This window comes from Dendropsophus ebraccatus, chromosome 10, assembly GCF_027789765.1.
Source record: "Dendropsophus ebraccatus isolate aDenEbr1 chromosome 10, aDenEbr1.pat, whole genome shotgun sequence".
In the NCBI taxonomy this organism is placed as follows: domain Eukaryota; kingdom Metazoa; phylum Chordata; class Amphibia; order Anura; family Hylidae; genus Dendropsophus; species Dendropsophus ebraccatus.
Window position 1 is genome coordinate 76,070,829 of NC_091463.1, and position 27,759 is coordinate 76,098,587.

General features: G+C 43.9%; 1 protein-coding gene across 1 annotated transcript; it reads left to right on the forward strand.

Annotated features, from left to right (window-relative positions):
* The first annotated feature begins 26 nt into the window (after positions 1-26).
* Positions 27-27,753, forward strand: LOC138766091 (cytochrome P450 2C8-like). Its single transcript, XM_069943428.1, has 10 exons — positions 27-229; positions 1,098-1,260; positions 3,205-3,354; positions 7,523-7,683; positions 10,205-10,381; positions 10,572-10,713; positions 18,491-18,678; positions 20,870-21,011; positions 22,042-22,213; positions 27,657-27,753. The coding sequence occupies exons 1-10, from the start codon at positions 50-52 to the stop codon at positions 27,667-27,669; spliced, it is 1,488 nt and encodes a 495-aa protein (XP_069799529.1). The 5' UTR covers positions 27-49; the 3' UTR covers positions 27,670-27,753.
* Positions 27,754-27,759: the final 6 nt, after the last annotated feature.

Below are 27,759 nucleotides of genomic sequence, written 5' to 3' on the forward strand. Positions count from 1 at the left end.
AGAAGGACATAGTACATTACAGACAGAGCCAAGATCAGTCAGGAGCAGGATGGCTCTGAATATTGCAACAACACTTCTCCTGGCTACTGGGGTCATTCTCCTAATTTATCTCATTAAATGGTGGGGTAGGGTCAAATACAATAACCTACCCCCAGGACCTACACCTCTACCTGCCCTGGGGAACATCCTCCAGATGAGCACCTCAGAATTACCCCAATCATTAGTTAAGGTATGTACACCTATATGTGATCTAATCCTTATTGTTATAGATCTGTTGTAGAAATCCTTCATACTGTATGTGTGGATGACAGAATATCAAAATATCAGCTTTATATCATTTGCATATGGTTATTTTGGATTTGCATGTCACATTTGTTTGTGCATGAACTTAGATCTTCCATGTGTCTATTTGTAATCCATGCTGTGTCCGTGTTTTCCGCATTCCTTTCCTTTTTTTTTTTTTTTTATTACATTAGCTCTCTAAGGCATCACATGATCTAGCATATAATAATGTTTATAGTGACAACCTGATTGTCTGTCTGTATCATTCAGTAGGTAACTAGGTGCCCTCTATTAGCTATTTTCTTTCCAGTAGATAGCCCGGGGCTCTATTAGTAGCAAATTTTTCCCAGTAGGTAGAAGATAGAAAAGTTCCCTCCAGTAACCATGTGGTTCCTTAGTAGCCAGGGAAGGCCAACATTAGCTAGCCAAACCCCCCTATTATGTAGCCAGGTGCACCCCCAGTACATATTTTTCTCCAATAGGAAGCCAGGTGCCCTCCAGTAGATAGGTGGTTCCTTAGTAGCTATCTTCCTCAAGTATGTATCCCGCCAGTTGGTAATTTCCTTAAGTAGGTAGCCAGGTACTCCCTCAGTAGCTAATATTCTCCAGTGTGTAGCCAAATCCCCCCCCCCCCTCGTAGCTGGATTCCTCCAGTAGGCAATTAGGTACCCCATCCTCAGTAGCTAGATTCCTCCAGTAGGGACCCAGGATCCCACTAGCTAGTTTTCCACTTTCTGTTCCGAAAAGATTTGGGGAAGTGATGCTTTTATCCATGGCCCATGACTTGAATCGTAATATTTCCTATATTTCTATAGCTGAGTGATACGTATGGACCTGTCTACACCCTCTACATAGCAAACCTTCGGACGATAGTATTGATTGGATACGATGCTGTGAAGGAAGCCTTGGTGGATCATAGCGATGTATTTAGTGATAGGGGCGACACAGGAACCGGAGAATTTTTTTCTAAGGACTTTGGTAAGCTTATACAGGAGATAAGAGTCTAATTTTTAAAGTGAATAATTATGTTAAAATCATAGTATATTTTGTATATAATGTGACTGCAGGTGCCAGATAGTTCTTCTGACTGCCGGTCCGATCGACAGTATCAGAAGCAAAAGCTTTTTAGAACCCGCCAAAAATTATTCCATTTTGGGGAGTAGCAACAGAACTGGCATTCTTAAAATGTAGAAAAGTGACCCAGAACTCAAAAAACAGTGGCATCAATGGGTTCACTCATCTCATGGCTAAAAATATCGCCATTTTCTTCCAGAGACAACACAACTCTTGTCTCCAGTTTGGGGTGGTGGTGGGGGGGGGGGTGCAATTAAGCTCCATTCAATTAAAGGAAACTGAGTTGCAAAACCCAACCCAAACTGGAGACAAGAGTGGTGCTGTCCCTGGCAGAAAGTGGCTATGTATTTGTAGCACTGAATAACCCCTTTATTCCTCTTTTAGAGATATTGGTTTATTATGTAAGGTGGCAGGAGGTAGTAATTCGCAATAAGCCAATTTCATCAATGGTGCATGAAGAGCTGGACAATTTTTTTGCTTCTTATCAGTCTAAGTTAATTGAGAGTGATAATGGTTCCCAGTTTACCTTATTAGAAGCTGTTGTACAACCCCATATTGACCACAAGCTAATAGGTATACCAGAACGGGTGTTAATTATTCCACAGTATTCAATACACTGAAGCCATTTTCAGAATGAAGTGTTGCTTCAAAAAGATTAGTTAAGCCTAAACCTTATGTACTGAAGGAAAGAAGTGGTACTCACCTGGCTTTAAAAGATTTAGGCAAAAACACAAAAGTGAAAAATTTTGTTGAGTCAACTGCGGGTTCACGCATAGTATTATAGTCAGTACTTGGTCGATATTTGGACCTCATTGTGGAACTCTAACTCTTTTTAGTATTTTTAGCAAAAATCAGGAGTGGTAGGGATACAAACAAAAAGGAAAACTAAAAACTAGATAGATGTGTTTTAGACTTTTCTTTTTGATTAATAATACTGAGCATTTAAAACGAGAACCAAAAACTGACCAACATACTGTGTTCGAACAAAACCTTTCAAAGCTCATTAGTTTCATCTATATTTTTAGGATACAGCAAGCAAAGTTCTTGAGAATATCAAACATGGTGTAAAGTGAAACTGGCCCAGTTGCCTCTAGCAACCAATCAGATTCCACCTTTTATTCCTCACAGACTCTTTGGAAAATGGAAGATGGAATCTGATATTTGAAAGCTGCAGAGCCGACTGCTAAAACCCATTTGACCCTACCACTATAATTGTGTCTATTATGGATAGTGACAGAGAACAGAACAGCACTCCATAGCATAGGTCAGACTAAAACAAATGAGGTAACACATGGTGGTGTTATGCAGTAAAGAGGCACAACATTCGGAATAAGCATGTAACATGGACTGCAGATACTCCCCAGGAATTTCCACACAGGGATCCGAAATAGACAATGCTCCTCCACTCCACCCTGGGATAGTCAGGCGCAGGTCCAGGACACAGGCAGAAAAAGGAAGCTTCAGTAAAAAACAATTTATTAAAAAAGACACTAAAAGTGGACACAACACGTTTCAAAACTGATCCGGTTTCTTTCTCAAGTATCATCTTGACACTTGAGAAAGATAACACTTGAGAAAGAAACTGGACAGTTTTTGAAACGTGTTGTGTCTACTTTTATTGTCTTTTTTAATAAATTGTTTTATGCTGAAGCTTTCTTTTTCTGCCTGTGTCCTGGACCTGCGTCCGACTATCCCAGGGTGGAGTGAAGGAGTATTTTCCATTATGGATAGTGAATGAGTGAATGGCTTGAATGTAATGGGTATTAAGTGATTGGATTACGCTTTAGCTTTTTATAACATTCAAAATTTTGCACATACTTGAGTTAGAAGCTATGCCTGCATTTACAGGGGTCATTGCAAGCAGTGGAGAAAGATGGAAAATCCTTCGGCGATTTTCACTGACAACTTTAAGAAATTTTGGAATGGGAAAGAGGAGCATTGAAGAAAGAATTCAAGAAGAAGCTCGGTGTCTTGCTGAGAAATTGATGAAGGACAAAGGTGGGTTGAGTTCCAAAGATATTGGTACCGTACTCTCAGCTGTTAACCAAAAACAAAACAAAACAAAAAAAACATCTGGACTTCCACATAAACATGCATGGTTAAATCCAGGAACAAAGGATTGGGCTTAAGAAAATCCAACATGCTTGATCCTTCTTACCATATAGATCAATGACTGATCAACAATGGTTAGAGCCAACGTTAGTGAGTTTGCCACAAGGCTGAAAATCTACAGTCTAAGGTTATGTTCACATTTGGTATGAGACCGGCCGTTCTGTGATCCGGCCGGGTGACGGAACGGACGGTCTCAAAAAAGATCATGCTGGCCTATACAGCAGTGCTGGTCGGATGATCTTTAGCGCTGCTGAATCCTGATGTGGGCACAGCCATGCGCGTCCGCATCAGAATTTACCACTGCACACTCTGGAGCATGTGGCCGGAGTTGCACCCTCCATAGAGTGCACTGACAGGGTTTTCTGCGGCCGCTATTCAATAAATAGCATCCGCAGAAAACTGACATGTCAGTTTTCTATGGCGCTGCTATGGATTCCGGCTGGAGTGTATACCATGTATATACACTCCATCTGGGATTCCCTTAGCTTGCAGCACAACGTAAGTTCCTTACCAATCGCAGCCGTTGCAACAACGGCCGTGATTAGTATGGAACTCACGTTGTTTGAACAGGGCCTAAGGGTACGTGCACACTATGGAATGGCGATGGATAACCTGTTGCGCATTCCGCAGCTGTCGCCATTCTGTAGTGCGAACGTACCCTAAGGCTATGTTTCCACTTTGGGAACATAGGAAGGAAAGGCGGTCATTTTTATTCACGACCATGATTATAAAGAATGAAAAGCGTTGAGACAGCACTCAAGTGAAAAAATATGTGGTTTATTCACATCCTACTTCCCGCAACGTTTCGGCTGACACTCAGCCTTTCTCAAGCGTGTCTACATAGTGCACAAGGTCACTCTTTTATGTGGTTCACATCAATAAATTACATAAACACAGCAATCAGTGAAAATACAGTGAACAATCAGCATAATTGTGAACAAATCATATATCGTATTAAAGCAATTACTATCTGTGATATAGTCACTCATATGTAACAAGTGTTGTGGTCAATAAAATATGTGGGCAAAAGTGTTTGGCAAAACACTATTCAAACTATGTGCTATATAAGATTAAGTGAATACAGTGTTAATATAATAAGATGTATATACAATACCCGCCATTCATGCCTCTGTGTCATGGCGCTCGGTCAAGACAAGCGTTGGTGTGGGTTGTCCCTGCATGCGTCATACTACATGGCCATAGCCCGTCACGGGGAACGGCTGGCGCATGCGCAGAGAGCAATCCAATGTTACGGGCGCCATCTTACAAATGGGAAAAATTGCTAGAGATTGCCAATAGTGTGGACTCATGGATCATATTGGATGCTAACAGTGAAATTATAGAAACACTAGTCGAGGTCATGGGGATGATCGATCCCTGCTCGCAGATAAAGTAACAGCACACTAGGTCATGTGCCGCCATAGAGGGAGTGATGACGGTCAGGGCAAACTTAGCCATATATTACATATGTATTACACAATCACGCATTATTGCGCAAACCTCAGAGCCGTCTTACCACATCCTCATGGGTCCTACGATGTCCCCACTCTCGTGGGGGTATCCCGTATTCACCATAGCACCATATCGGGGGGATCTTCGTACATGACGGAGACTCCCCTACAGGTGACGTGTGGGAGACAGCCCAAAAGAGGTATATGTTAAAACTGTCAAAACCGTCAGATCGCACATCAGGAGACAGTCCCATATAGATCTAGATCTAGGTACCATGTTGTTAAATCAAAGAGTCCACAGTATTGGCAAAAACTCAAAAAACTCCAACCCAAAAAATAAATTCATTGGTGGCTCAAAAAACAGCTATATAATATTGATGGAACCCGAACTAACATTACAGAAAAATAATATAGAAATAAACCCGGAGAAACTTAATTTCAAGAGGCCATATGTGTTCAGATGCATGTTGGGGGTATCTTCTAAAACTTCAAGTAGACAATCCAGAGATGTTATCTACAAAAGAGAAAAGAAGAGTTGAGTATATTTAAATTAATGAACAATGATTGTTATGTACACTATGTAGGTTGATGCACTCAATGTAAGGAGATAGAACGGTCCTGTGGTGTTGCAAAGACTCAACACTCAAGGATCATCAACAATGTATAAAGAATCATTCATAATTTGAAATCTAAGTTCATTCCCTTAGGGGGCAAGCTATCCAGGGTGTGGATCCATCTGAGTTCTTTCATTTTGAGTCTAGCCTCTCGATCTCCACCTCGTCTATTTCTAGGCTCCCTATCAATGATAGCGAACCGCAGATCACGTAGTGAATGTCCAGCTTCAATGAAATGTCTGGCTACAAGCAAATCCACGCGGCCAGTACGTATGGTCGATTTGTGTTTGTTAATTCTCATTCTGCATTGCATAGTCGTTTCACCCACATATATTTTCCCGCATGGACATGTAAGTACATAAATGACATAGTCAGAGAGGCAAGTGAGGTGTTCCCTAATTCTGAAAGTTTGCTGTGTTTGAGGGTGTATAAACACCGGTCCTTTGATTAGTAGTGGGCAATTGGTACAACCCAAGCATGGGAAACAACCTCCTCTAAACTCTTTTATCACTGTCTGTGTGCCAGTGCTAGATGGTCCTATGTCAGCTTTAACTAACATATCACGTAAGTTGGTGGGACGTCTATATGCCATCCCGGGATTGCTGGCGAATTCCTCAATTTCTGGGAATCCCCTCCCGAGTAACCTCCACTCTCTACGAATATTATATAGCTGTTTTTTGAGCCACCAATGAATTTATTTTTTTGGTTGGAGTTTTTTGAGTTTTTGCCAATACTGTGGACTCTTTGATTTAACAACATGGTACCTAGATCTAGATCTATATGGGACTGTCTCCTGATGTGCGATCTGACGGTTTTGACAGTTTTAACATATACCTCTTTTGGGCTGTCTCCCACATGTCACCTGTAGGGGAGTCTCCATCATGTACGAAGATCCCCCCGATATGGTGCTATGGTGAATACGGGATATCGTAGGACCCATGAGGATGTGGTGAGACGGCTCTGAGGTTTGCGCAATAATGCGTGATTGTGTAATATATATGTAATATATGGCTAAGTTTGCCCTGACCGTCATCACTCCCTCTATGGCGGCACATGACCTAGTGTGCTGTTACTTTATCTGCGAGCAGGGATCGATCATCCCCATGACCTTGACTAGTGTTTCTATAATTTCACTGTTAGCATCCAATATGATCCATGAGTCCACACTATTGGCAATCTCTAGCAATTTTTCCCATTTGTAAGATGGCGCCCGTAACATTGGATTGCTCTCTGCGCATGCACCGGCCGTTCCCCGTGACGGACTATGGCCATGTAGTATGACGCATGCAGGGACTACCCACACCAACGCTTGTCTTGACCGAGCGCCATGACACAGAGGCATGAATGGCGGGTATTGTATAAACATCTTATTATATTAACACTGTATTCACTTAATCTTATATAGCACATAGTTTGAATAGTGTTTTGCCAAACACTTTTGCCCACATATTTTATTGACCACAACACTTGTTACATATGAGTGACTATATCACAGATAGTAATTGCTTTAATACGATATATGATTTGTTCACAATTATGCTGATTGTTCACTGTATTTTCACTGATTGCTGTGTTTATGTAATTTATTGATGTGAACCACATAAAAGAGTGACCTTGTGCACTATGTAGAAACGCTTGAGAAAGGCTGAGTGTCAGCCGAAACGTTGCGGGAAGTAGTATGTCAATAAACCACATATTTTTTCACTTGAGTGCTGTCTCCACGCTTTTCATTGGATTTTGTCTGGACGGCCGGGATCCCGTCCGGTGAGGCGTGCACTCTTCTAATCTTCTATTTTTTGTGCCATACCTGTGCTGTTCCAAATACTATTGGATGTTGCATGATTATAAAGAAGACCACTTTTCCCAGCTATGTTCCCGAAGTGGGAACATGGTGTTATTGTGTAGTTATTTTTTCTATATTCCCACAATTTCTATATTATATTGTGTAGTTATAGCAAAGACTGACCAAATCTTTATTTTTACTAACAGATTCTCCCATTGACCCAACATATATATTAAGATGCGCTGTTTCCAATGTCATTTGCTCTGTTGTTTTTGGTGAAAGATTTGACTATGAAGACAAAAAATTTGTGACTCTTTTGTCATATATTTACGATCTTATCAAGTTGATTAACTCGCGTTTAGGGCAGGTAAATATCATTCAATGTGTACAGTGAGCATGGATGCAATGTAGTTAAAATATATGTACAAAAACGTTGCAGCCTTTATTATAAGTATTATAGCTTTTTATATCTACGGGCGCTTTGCAGACAGACACAATGATGCTGAAAGATCAACTGTAGGTCTTTATAAAGACATATATCCATGGTTACAGATTACGGACAAAGCCTTTTGTCCGTAGTCTGTAACATCAGTTTCATCATAAAGTCATAGTATATTTTTTTCTGTCCTCAACATTTATTTGGTAGTACTCTAGTTTCAGACTCAGGGCCGGCGTCAGTACCCGGCTAACTAGGGCAAATGCCGGGGCCCCCAGCTCCTCTAGGGGCCCACTCCCGTTTGTTACTACATTTTTTTTGTTAGTAAAAAAGAAAAAAAAGTGTAGTAACAAAGGGGACTGGGCCCCTAGAGGCCGCATGTGACAGTTAGGGGCCACGCCGATCCATACTGGGGCCCCCGAGTACCTGTCTTCCATCACAAATCTTCCCTACAGCCGAGTAGGAAAGAGGACCTTTGAGTCTGAAGGACCTTTGATGATGTCACGGGTCATGTGATCGGACACATGACCTGATAAAGGGCAGCAGGTAGGCTCTGCAAACTAAGTGTCCTGTATGTGCTGGTTCTTCTACTTGTTTTGTGTATAGAGGTATATATATATATCCTGCTGTAATAGATATAGATATATTACAGCAGGACCTCTATACACAAAACAAGTAGATATCTGTATCTATCTATCTATCTATCTATCTATCTATCTATCTCCTATCTATCTATTTCCCTATCTCCTATCTATCTATCTATCTATCTATCTATCTATCTCCTATCTATCTATCTATCTATCTATCTATCTATCTATCTATCTATCTATCTATCTCCTATCTATCTATCTATCTATCTATCTATCTATCTCCTATCTATCTATCTATCTATTTCCCTATCTCCTATCTATCTATCTATCTATCTATCTATCTATCTATCTATCTCCTATCTATCTATCTATCTATCTATCTATTTCCCTATCTCCTATCTATCTATCTATCTATCTATCTATCTATCTCCTATCTATCTATCTATCTATCTATCTATTACCCTATCTATCTATCTATCTATCTCCTATCTATCTATCTATCTATCTATCTATCTATCTATCTCCTATCTATCTATCTATCTATCTATCTATCTATTTCCCTATCTCCTATCTATCTATCTATCTATCTATCTATCTATCTATCTCCTATCTATCTATCTATCTATCTATCTATCTCCTATCTATCTATCTATCTCCTATCTATCTATCTATCTATCTCCTATCTATCTATCTATCTATTTCCCTATCTCTCTCTCCTATCTATCATATGAACATGGTGAGACCTCTAGTTCTCCTATATACAGGCCCTGCAGTGATATACAGTGTGTGTGTGTGTGTGTATATATATATATATATATATATATATATATACACACACACTGTATATCACTGCAGGGCCTGTATATAGGAGAACTAGAGGTCTCACCATGTTCATATTATATATATATATATATATATATATATATATATATATATATATATATATATATATATAATGCTGGTGCTGCTAGTTCTCTAGTATACAGCTCCTGCTCTGTGTGTGTGTATGTATATACACACACACACACACACACACGCACCAGCATGATATATATATATAATCCTGTGACTGGGTCTGACTCCTCCAGAGTCCTGACTACTGCAGAGATCAGGAGATACAGGAGGAAAAAGATATGCAGCAGCCGCATGTTTCTTCTGCTGCAAATCTTTCCTCGCCTGTCTCTCCATGATTTGCTCCTCAAAGGGTCCCGCCGAGGCTCTGTCGCCCAAGGGCCCACAAAAAGCTGGAGCCGGCCCTGTTCAGACTACAGAGTGTTTCTTTGTAGTCTGTAACCATGGAGACACAAAGGTCCAAACTATAGCTGTAGCTGTAGACACACAATGGTAGATTTCTTAATAAGATTTACCTGTAAAGCTGGTTGCTTAATTTTTAAGGCTATTGAAAAATTAAAGGGGTAGTGCGGCGCTAAGAAATTATTCACAAAATAACACACATTACAAAGTTATACAACTTTGTAATGTATGTTATGTCTGTGAATCGGCTCCTTCCCCGTGTCCAACCACCCCCACACCTGTACCCGGAAGTACATACCTGATGCGTGTCGCGCCCGTCCACCATCTTGTGCCAATGATGTCATCTTCGTACGGACGGCCGAACTACTCCGACCGTCCCTAGTGCCGGTCGTCCTCTGCAGCGTCATCAGATGCTCAGCCGCGATTGGCTGAGCATAACATACATTACAAAGTTGTATAATTTTGTAATGTGTGTTATTTTGTGAATAATTTCTTAGCGCCGCACTACCCCTTTAAAGTATATTATGCTTTTAATATGATGCTAAACTAACACAATAATGTTAAGGTTATGTTTTTGTTTTGTTTTGTTTTTTTGTTTTTTCAATTAGCTTCTTAACATATTTCCAACCATGATGTCCTACATTCCTGGTCCTCACCAAGGAATCTTCAAAATTATAAACAATGTGAAGCAATTTGTTAAGGAGATGATAAGCACCCACAGGGCCACCCTGGATGAGAACTGCCCTCGTGACTTCATAGACTGCTTCCTTATAAAGATGGAGGAGGTGAGTTTGTAGATAATCTCCGATTGGCAGACCTTTGGAGGTCACACACATTAAGAAGGTCCACAGCAACCAAATTTGAATAGAAAGTTGCGATTTTATTGGTTGCGCTTTTAATTTTGACTCCTATTACATCTACAAAGACTGAATGGGTTTTGATAATTTTTAATAAATAAATCAATAAATTTTTTAGGAAAAGAAAAATCCAGACACAGAGTTTCATGAGGAAAACCTACAAGCAACAATACTAGACTTATTCTTTGCTGGAACAGAAACTACAAGTTTGACATTGCGATATGGTTTTCTTATACTCATGAAATATCCAGAAATACAAGGTAATAAGATTTGATGCACTGTATTTTTATTATTAGTGATGAGCGAACATCCTAATGATCGGTTCGGATTGCAAACAAGAACATGTAAAAAAATTATCACGAACATTACACACATGCGTACAGATTGTCAGATGCAAAGCATAAAATAAGTAATAGTGAAGCAATTACGTAGCATTAGCGTATCTTTTATTCACCTGTGTGTATATATGCAATGACATATACTACTGTGTATATTAAAAGATAAGTTCGGCAAAAAGTTATATTAAAGTATTGTATTGCCCCCCAAAAGTTATACAAATTACCAATATACACTTATTACGGGAAATGCTTATAAAGTGCTTTTTTTCCCTGCCCTTTCTACTCCCTCTGCCATCATCCTCTCCAGCAGCCACAGCCCGCACAGCTTTGGGAGTTGGGTCATGACATCACCATTTTATCCAGGAAGTGACATCACCATGTTATCCAGGAAGTGAAGCCGTGATGCAGTAGTAAGTGCAGGGAAAAAAGCACTTAATAAGCATTTCCCATAATAAGTGTATATTGGTGATCTGTATAACTTTTTAAGGGGCAATACAATTAATACAATACATTAATAGATTGATATATATATATATATATATATATATATATATATATTGTAGGGATCTTCCCGGGGGATGGTGTGTTTGGACACAGTTCAGACAGCAGACTTGGACTTATAAAAACAGCTGGGTGTTTATTTGTATCATAAACAGTCCTCAACAGAAATGTAGCAATACCATGCTTTTCAGAACAAACAAAACAAAAAGGTCCTTGCCCGTCTGGGCACTTACTAACACAGGTTTCTTATCTGACTCTTCAGTAGGCAGTATCACAGGGTGTGAATAGGCCCCAGCGGCGGCAGTATTCGTTGCTCCCAGGAGATACAGCATGCAAGCTGTTCACCCCTGGCTGAGAGCAATCCCTTTCAGACTGACCAGACCTTTTGCCTTCTCAGGCTGATTGGGATCAGAACTCACCTGATCCCAAAACCCACACTGGATCGAGGGGGAGGGAATGGCAGGTCCCACTACCAACCTACCCACCATTCCAGTAAATCCGGCCCGGAAAATTTAAAGAACACCTCAGCAGCATATCACTGCTGAGTGACAGGTCTCTTCCAGATTTACCATCTCCCCATAAGCAGTAGTCTGGGTGAGATGTACCTCCCCTCGAGCACTTTTCCTGTGACATGTCCACATATCCCCCCCCTCTTTTTCAGACCGGAGGGCTGAGCATTCTGTCCCCACAGACAGTGTACCCTTGATAGGGCGTCGGCATTTGCCTGTAACTTTCCTGGCCTGTGTTCCACTGTAAAATTAAAGTTTTGGAGGGATAGAAACCATCTAGTCACCCTCGCATTTTTCTCCTTGTTCAGCTTCATCCATGTTAGGGGGGCATGGTCTGTCACTAACTTGAATTTTCTACCCAACAAGTAGTACCTTAGGGACTCTAGGGCCCATTTCACTGCCAGACACTCTCGCTCAACAATGGCGTAGTTTTTTTCGGCCGGGGATAGCTTCCTGCTTAAGTACATCACCGGGTGTTCCTCGCCATTCACGACCTGCGAGAGGACGGCACCTAACCCTGTGTTAGAGGCGTCTGTCTGGACCAGAAATTCTTGCCTAAAGTCAGGGGTAACTAGCACAGGTTGTTGACACAAGGCAGATTTAAGGCTTTGAAAAGCCTTCTCGGCCTCTGGAGTCCATGTCACCATTGCGGACTTCGCACCCTTTGTCAGGTCAGTTAGCGGGGCTGCAACTGTGGCAAAGTTTGGCACAAACCTACGGTAATAGCCCGTAATACCCAGGAAAGCTCTGACCTGTTTCTTTGTGAGGGGTTTAGGCCAATTCTGTATTGCCTCAATTTTATTTAGTTGTGGTTTCACTAACCCCCTCCCAATAATGTAGCCCAAGTATTTGGCCTCCTCTAAGGCTAGTGCACACTTCTCTGCATTGATGGTTAACCCCGCATCACTTATGGCATCTAATACCGCCTGGACCTTACAGAGGTGACTTTCCCAATCAGGGCTAAAAATGACCACATCATCGAGGTAGGCAGCAGAGTAATCCCGATGTGGTCGCAGGATCAAGTCCATCAACCTCTGAAAAGTGGCAGGGGCTCCATGTAACCCGAATGGCATCACTACGTATTGGAAGAGCCCATCAGGGGTGGAGAATGCAGTCTTCTCTCTAGCCTCAGGAGTGAGGGGGATCTGCCAGTAGCCCTTTGTGAGATCGAGGGTGGTTATGTACCTGGCGCTACCCATTCTCTCAATCAACTCATCCACCCTGGGCATGGGGTACGCATCGAACTTGGAGATCTCATTTAACTTTCTAAAGTCATTACAGAACCTCCAAGTTCCATTGGGCTTTGGGATTAACACAATCGGGCTGGACCACTCGCTCTGGGACACCTCAATGACTCCTAGGTCAAGCATACGTTTTACCTCGGCTGACACCGCCTCCCTCCGTGCTTCTGGTATCCTATAGGGCTTAAGGTTTACTCTGCTTCTAGGCTCAGTTTCAATGTGATGGTGAATGAGATGCGTACGCCCTGGGAGGTCAGAAAACGTGTCTTTATTTTTCTGCAAAAACTCTTTAGTCTCCTGCTTCTGTGACACTGATAGAGTATCACCAATCTTGACCGGAGGGATTGGTTGTGACAAATGATTAACAAAGTTTGTCGCCACCAAGGATTCCCTGTCTTTCCAGGGTTTGATCAAGTTTATGTGATAAACTTGAAAAGGCTTCCTTCTACCTGGTTGGTGTACCTTGTAGTTGACCTCACTGACCTTCTCTACAATTTCATAGGGACCCTGCCACTTTGCTAAGAATTTACTTTCTACAGTGGGAACAAGAATGAGTACCCGGTCACCTGGGCTAAATGTCCTGATTCTGGCAGAACGATTGTAAATTCTGCTTTGGCCCTCTTGCGCCCTCTGGAGGTGTTCCCTTACTAGGGGCATTACAGTGGCTATACGGTCCTGCATTTGTGCTACATGCTCTATAACACTCTTGTATGGGGTGGACTCACTTTCCCATGTCTCTTTCGCTATATCCAACAAACCCCTAGGGTGACGACCATAGACCAACTCGAAGGGAGAGAACCCGGTGGATGCTTGGGGCACTTCCCTAATAGCAAACATCAGGTAAGGTAGTAAGTGATCCCAATCCCGACCATCTTTTTCCACTACCTTCTTTAACATATGTTTTAGGGTTTTATTAAACCTCTCCACTAACCCGTCTGTCTGGGGATGATATACAGAGGTACGGAGGTGGGAGATTTTAAACAGTTTGCACAGGTCCTTCATCACCTTTGACATAAACGGGGTACCTTGGTCGGTCAAGATTTCTTTGGGGATCCCCACCCTGGAAAACATATAAAACAACTCACGGGCAATTGTTTTAGATGCAGTGTTTCTTAGGGGTACAGCTTCAGGATAGCGTGTTGCGTAGTCTAAGACCACCAAAATGTACTGGTGTCCCCTTGCCGACTTTACAATGGGACCCACTAAGTCCATTGCAATGCGGTCAAAAGGTACCTCTATGATGGGGAGCGAAACCAAAGGACTGCGGAAATGCGACACTGGGGCGCTAAGCTGACATGTGGGGCACGACTCGCAGTAGTTTTTTATGTCAGCATAAATCGCAGGCCAAAAAAACCTCTGGAGGACTCTCTCCTGTGTTTTATCTGTCCCCAAGTGGCCCCCAAGGACATGATTATGGGCCATGTCGAGTACCTGGCGCCGGTACGACTTAGGCACCAGAAGCTGTTCCACAACCTCATCATTAATTTTAGTGACTCTATAGTAGAGATCGTTAGTCACAGAAAAATGTGGAAACTTTTTCTCAGCTTCTGGTTCCTGAGGTACCCCATTCATAACAGTGACCTGCTCTCTCGCATTTTTTAGAGTGGGGTCCTGTAATTGTGCAGTACCAAAATTATCCCTAGACACCTCTAAGTCTGGAACATTCGGGTCAGTGGGAGGAGCCTCTTCCTCACCAGCCAGGACCTGCAAAGGAAAAGCATTTTCATCCTGTACATTTTTATCATTTACCGTGGGTAATGCAATAGCCTTAGGGGTCTCCTCACTCTTTTCAGGGGATTGTTGTTTTCCCCATAGAGCCCAGAACAATGGAAAATCACGCCCCAATATCACATTATGCATAAGGTTTTTAACCACACCCACTTCATATTGTACAGTGCCTAGTTCAGTCCCGACATTAGCCAGTACTATAGGGTAAACCTTTGTATCACCATGTATGCACACCACACTCATATGTCTTTTTGGCACAAAGTCCCCAGCCACCAGGCTGGCATGCACCAAGGTGACAAGGCTTCCTGAGTCCAGCAACGCCTTAACAGGGAAGTCATTGACAGTAAGGTTGCAGACTTGTGGTTCAGTCTCTAGTCCAGGAACTGCAACACATGACGGCTCCGCAAATAGCGACTGACGCCGGCTAGCGTCACACTCCATGGGCTCAGTGGTAAGAGGGCAATGGGCAGACACATGTCCCGTCTCATGGCATCTCCAGCACTGAATAGGGCCTGGTCTCCTTGGCAGGGAGTCCTTTTTAGGGCCACTTAGCCATCGGGGACCATCACCAGTCTTTTGCCCCTGAGACACCTCCTGAGCGCTCTTCCCTCTACCAGCACCCCTCCACACTCCCCCAATAGATGGAAGTCTCTTACCAGATGATGGCACAGATCTGGCACTCCGGGGAGGTGACGGTGCTGCAGGAACATCACGGAGGTAGTCCTCAGTCGCCTGGAACCTCTCCACAAGGCTGACGAGTTCGTCGGCACTCCTAGGGTCACCTTGTCCTACCCAGCGTTGTAGATCAGCAGGAAGGGCACGGAGGTAGCGATCCATCACGACCCTCTCTAGGATCTGGGCAGGAGTAGAGGTGTCTGGCTCCAACCACTTTCTTGCCAAATGGATCAGGTCATACATCTGGGACCTTGCTGATTTGTCCAGACTGTAGCTCCAGTTGCGGACCCTCCGGGCACGGACAGCAGCAGTAACTCCTAGTCGGGCAAGTATCTCCGCTCTTAGCCGAGGATAGTCTTTGACCTCTTGCTCACTGAGGTCATAATAGGCCTTTTGAGGTTCGCCTGTTAAATAGGGCGCAATCACTTCTGCCCACTCAGTGGAGGGTAACTTCTCTCGCTCAGCCACCCGCTCAAAGACAGTTAAATAGGCCTCAATATCATCATCAGCAGTCATCTTTTGCAGCGCTCGCTGCACGGCTCTTTTCACAGACAAAGTCTCTGGCGCGGCTGCTGCTACCACCAGCTGGGGATTAGCACCTGCAGACGCCTCCTGCTTTGCGATTAGGTGCTCAATAAGTTTCTGTTGTTGAGCCATCGCTTGCTGATGTGCAGCCATTGTCTGTTCATGGCGCAGGTTAGCGTCTGTCAGAGCCTGTTGTTGCTGCAAACTCACTTGCATTAACTGCTTCATCATCTCCTCCATGTTGCTTGTCTGCTTTTGGAGTGAAGCAGCAGCCTTCACCCAGGACATAAGCAGCTGTAGCCAAGTTGATGCACACCGTTGCCCCTAGCAACCGTTTTGCCCGCTCCGCAGCACCAATTGTAGGGATCTTCCCGGGGGATGGTGTGTTTGGACACAGTTCAGACAGCAGACTTGGACTTATAAAAACAGCTGGGTGTTTATTTGTATCATAAACAGTCCTCAACAGAAATGTAGCAATACCATGCTTTTCAGAACAAACAAAACAAAAAGGTCCTTGCCCGTCTGGGCACTTACTAACACAGGTTTCTTATCTGACTCTTCAGTAGGCAGTATCACAGGGTGTGAATAGGCCCCAGCGGCGGCAGTATTCGTTGCTCCCAGGAGATACAGCATGCAAGCTGTTCACCCCTGGCTGAGAGCAATCCCTTTCAGACTGACCAGACCTTTTGCCTTCTCAGGCTGATTGGGATCAGAACTCACCTGATCCCAAAACCCACACTGGATCGAGGGGGAGGGAATGGCAGGTCCCACTACCAACCTACCCACCATTCCAGTAAATCCGGCCCGGAAAATTTAAAGAACACCTCAGCAGCATATCACTGCTGAGTGACAGGTCTCTTCCAGATTTACCATCTCCCCATAAGCAGTAGTCTGGGTGAGATGTACCTCCCCTCGAGCACTTTTCCTGTGACATGTCCACAATATATATATATATATATACGAAAAAGGGACTGTTGGATTCTTTTTTCACAGATGTGCTGTCAGGACTGTGCCTTGCCAGTCCTTGGTTCGGGCTGTGCACCCGAGAAGGCGCTAAGTTTGAGGTTTCTTTGCAGTTTCCTAAGTCCCGTCTGAACACAGGTGTATATTAGGTTTGTGCAGCCCCACCCGTCTTGCTCGCTGCTGCCTGGCAGCTTCAAGGTTAACCCTGCTGCTGTGCAGGTGAGCTGTGTAGAGGATCAGGGGCTGGTCCAACCTGCTGCTGGACTGAGTCACTGATCCTGCATAAATTGTATTCAGCTCCAGCACTCCTTGCTGGTTATTGCAGTTCTAAACTCCTGCTCAGCTTGTATGGTATCTCTTTCTGTGTTTGACCCTTGGCTTTCTCTGCTTGGACTATCCTTGTTTGCTGCCTGCCCTGAACCTTGTGCCTGTATCTGTACTTTTCTCTTGCCTGTCGCTTTGTACTTCGCTGCCTACTGTTGCTGACCCGGACTGTTGACTTTGATTGCATTGTGTTTGTCTGTCTGTCTTGCCTTCGTGTCCCACCTAGCCAGTGCAGGGACCGCCGCCCAGTTGCTCGCCGCCATCTTAGGGCGGATTGTGGCAAATAGGTAGAGGACAGTGGGCGGGGCTGAGCTTAGGGCTCACTGTCTTGTCTTGTCCTGCTGTCCGGTTCCTAACATGTGCCCTTCCTTCCCCACATGTTCATTGCCTCTTTGGGGCTATGTTCACACTACGTAAGTCTCTGGACGTAGCGCGTTCCGTGAATAAGCGGCCGGAGACTTACGTAGTTTTTGTACAATGGAAAGTATACGATCTACGGCCGCACAGTTCACACTACGTACGAACTTACGCCAGGATCGTACGCGCCGACGTAAAAAATGAGCCATACCGTTGTTTGAGGACGAAAATGCCGTAACTTACGCCCGTAGCGTAACATGCGGTCCCGTACGTAGTGGTGATTTCTTAATTTTTGCAGCTTTTTGTGCCGATCCAAAAGGTTCTGTGGGGTGTCCGGGGCTAGTCACTACGTAGGGCGCTCGGGAAGCGTAAGTAGACTCCTGGCGTAAGTTCGCGCTTTGTACATAGCCGGCCGCAAGTAGCGTAAATCCCCGGCCGGAGTTTAACGTGTATATATCCGGCCGCGGAAATATACGGACGGACATATACGCAGTGTGAACATAGCCTTAAATTGGTGGGAGGAAACTTACGCAGTTGCATTCTCGAAAATGTTCTAAAATTATCGTTATAACCATTCTGATCGTCGAACAAATTGTTTGTGATCGGGGGAACACGAACAATTAGTGGCATATGAATATATGAACATTTATGAATATGTTCGCTTATCACTTATCAGTAGTAGTAGTAGTAGTAGTAGTAGTAGTAGTAGTAGTAGTAAATAACATATCCTGTGCTCCCGGATGTAGCTATAGAAGATGTAGCTATTGGGGCTCAGGAACTTCAAATTAAACCTTTATCCCTGTAATATCTGTAAATCCACTATGGCTGATAGAAAAATGGAAAATATGTTCTTTATTCTGTTTTTATAAATCTCAGAAAAGATCCACAAAGAGATTGACAATGTAATAGGCAGAGACCGCTGTCCATCAATAGAAGACAAGAGCAAAATGCCCTATACAGAAGCTGTAATCCATGAGGTCCAGAGATTTGCTGACATTGTCCCTGCAGGAGTTCCACATGCTGTCAGTAAGGACACGACCTTCAGAGGATATCACATTCCTAAGGTACAGCATTCTGCTTCTCTTCACGTCTCAGCTATTCATGGTTTTTTTTTTTCTGTAAAATTAACACATTCTATAATTTTTGACATAAAATAATCCACCAAGAATGAGTTGTTGTTGAAATTGGAACAAGGCTTTATACTGGTGAATGTAATGATGATATATAACAGTAATTAATGTATTTAACCAAAAGAATATGTTAATTGGGATACTGGATACAGGATAATATACGGATGGCCATGGGGGACACAGGTTCTATGTAGCATTTCTGCAGTACATCTGCCCACAGACAAAAAAGAACTTTATTGCATAAAAGTGATGGGATGTATTTGAGCTGGGTGACGGACTGTTTCGTACACACCTCCATGTGCTTCCTCTTCGCTCTTATTACTCCCATTTTAATATCAAAGTTTCTAACCTAGATATTAAGTACACAGCATAATATGATACATTGTTTTTAATTATGTTGTTTGTATTTGTAAATCACTTCTCTGTGATTGGATACGGGAGTTATAGTGTCATAGACTGCATTATGGGCCGAGAGAAAGCCCACAGAGTGGGCGTAAAATGGTCCATCATCCAGCTCAAACACATCAGATGACTTTTGTAGAATAAATTTCTTTTTAGTATGTGCCACATTTGATTTATTCTCATTGTGTCAATTGGACTGTACGAGCTACGTATGTTGCAGAGTACCACCATGTCAATGAGATGAGAACCTACTGCATTATGCGTTAGCAAGAGTTCCATTAGTGAAGACTCATAGAACCTATATTTTGGTAGTGCCGAAGTGATTACTTCTTTTTTTACTATTGGGAATTTGCTGCTGGTCCTGTAGATCCTGCACACTCATAAGCCAGTGTCCCAACTAATCCTATAAATGCTTACAATAATTCTGGCGACCGGTCAGCCAACAGTGTTGCAATCTGACATTCCTGGGAAACCCTAGTTGTGTGTGAGCAAGCCTTACCATTAGGCCTCCATACTCCAACCCAACCATTGTGAAAACTCAAACAGGACTTGGTAAAGAAAATACGGTTCCCATATATAGAAACAAGGAAATGTAAGGGTGTAGTGGCACCAAATTTCCTGCTGCTAAGTACCTGGAAATGGTTTGGGCAGAGACAGTGGTGTGCAGTGTAGGTACTGTCTATGTTTGGATGGTGTACAAGAAACTGTGAGAGCTGCTCATGCTTGTTGATATATCAAATAATAATCTTTACTAGTGTTCTGTCTGGGCCATGGATTCTGTTTGCCATGTGTATATGTCCTCACTAGAGATGAGTGAATTTTTCAAAAGCTTGTTTCAGCAGGTTCACCAAACTTTAATTTAAAGTTTGAGTTCATCTGCACTGAACGTTAAATGAACCGCAACAAAACAGCTAGTGATTGGTTGAGTGGGCTGTCACTCTTGTCTCAGTGACATTCTTCTCAGACAATCACAGGCTGATTGGGAAAGGACAGCACCGTAGCCAGTGATTGGCTGAGTGGGCTGTCAATCTTGTCTCTAGAGCCTGCTCAAGCAATCACTGGCCATGTGTGCTGTCCCAGTCAGCAAGTCATGGACTAAGTAGGCTGTCCCTCTACAGGAGGTTGAAGATACCAGAGACCCACAAGAGGCCACCAGATGTGCGGCCACCATCTTCACAAACTTTTTCCAAACTTTGCAAAAAATTTGGTTCGGTAACGAATGAAACTTTTTGGAAAATTTGGAACGAATCTAGGTTTGTGAGGCTCAACTCACTCATCTCTAGTAACGTAACCACTGCACCCAACACCTCCTGACAGATTGGTCAGAATGGCCTAGAAGGTGAGTAGTTCACCGAGACATCCATTCTACTTTTCTTAGTCCAGTGATATGCCCTTATAGTCTATCAGCTGAGCAAAAGGTTTACAATTAAGTTATAGAGTTATGTCTAGCACCAATGATTTCTCACCAAGAGGTGCACTGCCCAAAGTTAGCTTCTATATGACTTTTTATAGGGCCTAGGGGGAAGCACTTTACTATATGTTTTAATAACCATTAACCAAGTATGGTATTTGAAAGGATCCTTTTTTCTGGGAATCTCTAATCCTAAAGAAGGTGTGCTCATCTTATCAACATCTAGGTTTCATACATCGAACCATCTACCACGCAGCTTAGCTTTTAATTTCCATCTTTTTACATCTATATATGTTGTACATATATTTTCAGGGCACCCTGGTGTTTCCAGTCCTGACCTCTGTACTAAAAGACCCCAAACAATTTAAGAACCCAGATGAGTTTGACCCTGGAAACTTTCTTAATGAGAACGGTGGCTTCAAGAAAAGTGAGGCCTTTATGCCGTTCTCCGCAGGTAAGAGAAAATATTTTTAACAGCTAGAGTAACTAGCAAAATGAATTTTTGTGTGACCTAATAACTAAACTCTAACAGTAGAGTCCTATAAGACGAAGCTTTTTTTTTTTTTTTACCAATTAACGATAACCTGAAATCGTTCGGTAAAATTACTCAGAACAATAATCGTTAGTTACAATCGTTGCAACGATGGTTACGGCCATCGTTTACTTATTCAGATCCCAGCAAAAGAAGGGACAATGTGGAATTAGACTAAGAGATTAGTGAACAAATGCAGAATTACAGCAAACGAATGTGGAATTACAGCGAATGGTTAGCAAACATTTAGCGAACAATTAACAATGATTTTAGGGTCAGATCTAAATCTACGATCAGCGACACATGAACAATTTTTCGATCGCTGTTTGCAATTACACAGAACGATTATTGTTTAAATTTGAACGATTTTCCGCACGATAAATATCACGTGTAATAGAATCCTAACTCTAACACCAGTTTCTATCATCCATAATAGAAAGACTCTGTCCTCATAGCAAATAATTCAACCCCTTTAGCCTCTGTTTACACACTGTAAAATAATACCTAAATACAACTGTAATTTTGAGAAAAAAATAAAACAATGTGTTAACAGCTGAAAGAAACAGCAGGGTTTTTTTTTTTGTTTGTTTTTAAAGCAGGTTGTAAATAGTGAGCATACTCATTATTTGGACGGTCATAATCAATTACAGACGTTATTCTATACTGTGTGCGCTCTCCCAGTCAATTTCCCATTGACATTAAAAATACAGCAGTATTTTTACCTTAAAATTACAACTGTATTTTACTTTTAATATACAGTGTGTGAATATAGCCTTACTCTGTTTTTTTTTTTACCCATGATCCACGAATCCTGTTCAAAATGTTATAAACCTTATATAAGCTTTGTTTACTCCCTTTATATGCCCTCATAGACCGTCGCATGAATTACTTGGCAAGTTTGCTGTAAGTTTAGCTTGACTTTTTCAAATTGTATATACTTCTGTCTCCTCAGGAAAACGCATGTGTATGGGGGAAGGTCTGGCCCGCATGGAGATCTTCCTATTTCTTACCAATATACTACAAAAATTTACTTTGGAGCCCACTGTAGACCGAAAAAATCTGAGCATAAGACCTGAGCCCAACACCAATGCTACAAGACCCTGTTCATACCAGATGAATGTTGTCCCTCTGTCAGGACTGGCAGGCGTAGACAAGACAAGAGACAGTGGGCCCTAGATCTGAACCCACCCACTGTCACCTGCCTACTTGCCTCAGTCGGCCCTAGGCGGCCGTGGACAACCACGTTGACGTTCCCTGCGCTAAATACGTGCACACGGAACAAGACGGACAAACAACACAAAAGAATGGTCAAACAAGCCGGGTCCAAAATCCAAACAGGCAATGCAGTACAAAATCAGCAGGCAAACGGGTAGTCAAAAAGTCAGGCAGGAGGTCAGGTATCAAGTCGAGCAAAACAGAGGGATTAGGAGTGGGGATCGCAGGAGTAGACAAGGGAAGCTGGGATCAGGGTATTAAGCTAATAACCAGCACTGGAACTCTGTCTTAGCTTCCTATTTATACTGAACCAGAGCCCAGTCCGAATCCCCCATTGGACCGGCGCTCAGATATCCAGGTTCCAGATAGGCAGAGATTCCTGTCAGTCTAAAAACCTACTCAGCTGGAAAGATCAAGTCTCCTAGGAAATCAGATTAACTGCCGCATTGCCAGGTAGCAGAGAAGCAAGCGGGTGTGGCACACAGAAGCAAAAGCAGGTTCAGTTCACACCAGGTTTCAGCACAATCCTGACAGTACCCCCCCTCTTACGAGGGGCCTCAGGACCCTTATCCAATGGACTAGGCTTGGAAGGATTTAGTACGTGGTATCGCCGAACCAAGCGAGGAGCATGCATGTCTTTGACAGAAACCCACGTTCGTTCCTCTGGGCCAAAGCCCTTCCAGTGGACTAGATATTGCAGTGAACCTTGTACCCAACGAGAATTCAGAATCTTCTCCACCTCATACTCCAACTCACCCTGGATGATGAGTGGAGCAGGGGGAGATGACGGAGACACCGGAGGAACATACTTTTTCAGGAGAGCCTTATGAAACACATTGTGAATACGAAGTGATGCAGGCAGTTTTAATCTAAAAGTCACAGGATTAATAACTTCCACAATGGTATACGGACCGATATATTTGGGTGCTAGTTTAGCAGACTGTACTCTTAACCTTAAATTCCTGGTAGAGAGCCAGACCTTTTCCCCCAGTACGTATTGATGGCCAGGTATGCGTCTTTTATTAGCATGTTTTTGATATAACTCTTGGGCTTTAACCAAGCTCTGATGAGCTTGGGCCCAAACTGTGCACAGTTTCGTGAACAAGGCTTCAGCCGAAGGGTTAACTGAATCTGCGGAGTGAGTAGAAGAGTACCTAGGGTTAAAACCGTAATTGCAAAAGAATGGCGACATTTTAATTGAACGTTGTTCTTGATTGTTTAAGGCAAACTCTGCCAAAGAGATAAAGTCCCTCCATTTGTCTTGGGCATCAGCCACGAAACATCTTAGAAATTGCTCTAGAGACTGGTTGATTCTCTCGGTCTGCCCATTCGTCTGTGGGTGGAAGGCTGACGAGAAGGACAAGGAGATTCCCAACCGTCCACAGAACTCTCTCCAAAATTTCGCTACAAACTGAACGCCCCGGTCAGACACAATATTTTCAGGGATACCATGAAGGCGCAAAATGTGATTAACAAACAATGTAGCTAAGGTGCGAGCATTAGGCAGTTTACACAGAGGGATGAGATGGCACATCTTAGAAAATCTATCCACAACAACCCAAATTACAGTTTTTCCCTTAGACAGCGGCAGGTCAGTGATAAAGTCCATTGAAATGTGTGTCCAAGGTCTCGTAGGCACCGGCAGAGGACGTAAGAGACCCTCAGGTGGCCTACGGGGAACCTTAGACCGAGCACAGGTCTCACAAGCGTCAACAAAAGACTTTACGTCTCGGGCCCAGGAAGGCCACCAGTAATGACGCGCGAGCAAATACTTAGTTCCTGCCACCCCCGGGTGACCAGCCAACACCGAACCATGAATCTCCTCCAAGACCCGGAGACGAAGGTTGGGGGGTACAAACAATAGAGTTTCTGGAGTATTCTGGGGTGCAAGGGACTGAGACTCTGCAATCAAAGTCACTAGGTCAGGTTGTAAGACGGCCACTACTACACCAGGGTTCAGAATAGTATCGGGCTGGTCCCTATGAGTGCTCTCGAGGTCAAAGCTGCGAGACAAAGCATCAGCTTTGACATTTTTGGAGCCAGGCCGATAGGTGATCTCGAAGTTGAAGCGAGTAAAAAACAGGGCCCATCTGGCCTGCCTTGGTGTGAGACGTTTAGCTTTATCTAAGTATACGAGATTTTTGTGATCAGTAAGCACAACCACTTTATGTTTTGCCCCCTCTAGGAAGTGTCTCCATTCGTCGAACGCCATTTTTATAGCTAGTAACTCTCTGTTCCCAATATCATAGTTACACTCTGCCTTAGAGAACTTCCTAGAGAAGAAAGCAATGGGCCGGAGGTTGGTAAGAGTAGCTGACCCTTGAGACAGGACTGCTCCTACCCCCACCTCAGATGCGTCCACCTCCACAATAAAAGGACGCTCAAAGTCCGGTTGTGCCAGTACTGGAGCCTCTGAGAAACATTCTCTTAGTTTGTTGAATGCCCTGATAGCGTCTGGGGTCCAGTTTACCAGATCTGATCCCTTCCTGGTTAAATCCGTGAGGGGTTTGGCTATAAGCGAAAACCCCTTAATGAATTTTCTATAATAATTGGCGAACCCCAAAAACCTCTGCAGAGCCTTCAGGTTATTGGGACGCTCCCAGTTTTCGATGGCTATGACCTTAAGGGGGTCCATACCAAACGAGTTTGAAGTTATTTTGTACCCCAGAAATGAGACTTCCTGTATACCAAACTGGCATTTTGACAGCTTTGCACAAAGGTTATTGGCTCTCAGAAGCTCCATGACTGTACGGACATGCAGGATGTGTGAGGACCAATTGGGAGAAAAAATTAAAATATCATCCAGATACACAACTAAAAAACGACCCAGATACTCTCGGAATACATCATTTACGAAATGCTGGAAGACTGCTGGGGCATTGCATAAGCCGAAAGGCATAACAAGGTATTCGAAATGCCCTTCAGGGGTATTGAAAGCAGTCTTCCATTCATCACCCTCCTTGATCCTTATCAAGTTGTATGCTCCCCGCAAGTCAATCTTGGAGAACCATTTAGCACCCACTATCTGGTTGAACAAGTCAGGAATTAGGGGTAGCGGGTGTTGGTTCTTAACAGTGATCTTGTTCAACTCCCGGTAGTCTATACAGGGCCGAAGCCCACCATCCTTTTTACCCACAAAAAAGAACCCCGCCCCCAGAGGAGAGGAGGATGGGCGAATGTGGCCCTTACGGAGACTATCCTTAATATACTCCCGCATGGCCTCCCTCTCAGGACAAGACAGATTGAAGATACGACCCTTGGGATATTTGGCATTGGGAATTAAATCAATCGAACAGTCATATGGTCTGTGAGGAGGCAATCCGTCCACTGCACTTTCATCAAACACATCCACATAATCAGACAAGAACTCAGGAATTTCCCCCTCCCCAGGGGAACATTCTGCAAGAGACACAGCAATGCAATGGGAGGCACACTTAGGTCCCCATCGAACAAGTTCCCTGCTGGACCAATCGAATACAGGATTATGTGCTTCCAGCCAGGGTAAACCTAAAATCACATCAGAAGAAAGATTTTGCATGAGAAGAAAATCCAGGGTTTCAACATGAACAGACCCCACCTTAACTTCAAGGCAGGGGGTAACATACTGTACATTCCCTTGAGCAAACGGGGCAGAGTCTGCTCCAGTGACATTTACTGGACACTTGAGCAGCAGGGGACATACCTCTAAACCTGACCAGAAAATGGGGTTAATAAAATTTGCAGAAGACCCAGAATCGACCTGGGCATACCCAGAAATACATCTTCCCCCCAACATCAGAGAAATAGGCAATAAGAGCTTGTTCTTTTTGGTGAAGGTTACCTGTGCACCTGAGTGACCCCCTCGATAGTCACTCAGGCGCCTGGAGTTTTCTGGTGGTGGCACCGGCCTGGAAGGACATCCTCTTACACGATGTCCAGCCTTGCCACAGTATAGGCAGAGGTTGCTCAGAAGACGGTGAGCTCGTCTGGTCTTGGCGTCTGCTTCCATGGTTTCTCCCAGAGTGGATATCACAGGTGGGAAAGGTTTAGGGAAGGAGGGTCTGGTATGGTCTAAAGTACCCCTTTCCTGCTGTCGGTCCCTCAATCGTCGGTCTACCCTAATGGCCAGGGTCATGCTTTCCTCAAGGGTGCCAGGCGTCGGGTAGGCCACTAACATGTCTTTAAGTCGGTCGCTCAACCCGGCCCGGAATTGGAACCGGAGGGCAGAGTCGTTCCACATGGAAGGACCGCTCCACTGCCTGAACTCCGAGCAGTAGTCCTCAACCGGTCGGTCACCTTGCCGTAGCATAGTCAAGCGTCGCTCAGCATTGGCTGCACTGTCCGGGTCATCATAAAGCAGTCCCAATGCAGAGAAGAACCGGTCAACTGTCTGCAAGTCAGGGCAGTCAGGTGGCAAAGAAAAAGCCCACTCCTGAGGGGGCCCCAGGAGAAGGGACATAACAATACCCACTCTCTGAGCCTCATTACCTGAGGAGCGAGGACGCAGTCTAAAAAATAGTTTACAACCTTCCCGGAAGGCTTGGAAGCTTCTCCTGTCCCCCTGAAATTTCTCTGGGAGCTGGACGGGAGGCTCAGGAGGTACCGGGGAGGTCATGGTAATTTGTCGGGGAGCCGTCTCTTGTACCTGGACGCGTTCAGCAAGCTCCTGGACTGAGGTATTGAGCTGCTGCATACGGTCCACTATCGTTGTCAGGGCGTCCATGACCCCAAGGCAATTTTTGGGCTGGTTATTCTGTCAGGACTGGCAGGCGTAGACAAGACAAGAGACAGTGGGCCCTAGATCTGAACCCACCCACTGTCACCTGCCTACTTGCCTCAGTCGGCCCTAGGCGGCCGTGGACAACCACGTTGACGTTCCCTGCGCTAAATACGTGCACACGGAACAAGACGGACAAACAACACAAAAGAATGGTCAAACAAGCCGGGTCCAAAATCCAAACAGGCAATGCAGTACAAAATCAGCAGGCAAACGGGTAGTCAAAAAGTCAGGCAGGAGGTCAGGTATCAAGTCGAGCAAAACAGAGGGATTAGGAGTGGGGATCGCAGGAGTAGACAAGGGAAGCTGGGATCAGGGTATTAAGCTAATAACCAGCACTGGAACTCTGTCTTAGCTTCCTATTTATACTGAACCAGAGCCCAGTCCGAATCCCCCATTGGACCGGCGCTCAGATATCCAGGTTCCAGATAGGCAGAGATTCCTGTCAGTCTAAAAACCTACTCAGCTGGAAAGATCAAGTCTCCTAGGAAATCAGATTAACTGCCGCATTGCCAGGTAGCAGAGAAGCAAGCGGGTGTGGCACACAGAAGCAAAAGCAGGTTCAGTTCACACCAGGTTTCAGCACAATCCTGACACCCTCGTTCTTGAGTTAAGGACATACTCTTCTCATAAAGAAATCCTAAGATGGCTATTCAAATTTATGGAGGATATAAAGATTTTTTTTGACAAAAATTCTAG

What these genes read in the sequence shown, in the direction of transcription:
- LOC138766091 (XM_069943428.1), top strand. Translation starts at nt 50, where the DNA reads ATGGCTCTGAATATTGCAACAACACTTCTCCTGGCTACTGGGGTCATT. An exon ending in ATTTTTTTCTAAGGACTTTG is followed by an intron (nt 1,261 to 3,204) that starts GTAAGCTTATAC and finishes CTGCATTTACAG; the next exon opens with GGGTCATTGCAAGCAGTGGA. An exon ending in TTAACTCGCGTTTAGGGCAG is followed by an intron (nt 7,684 to 10,204) that starts GTAAATATCATT and finishes TTTTTCAATTAG; the next exon opens with CTTCTTAACATATTTCCAAC.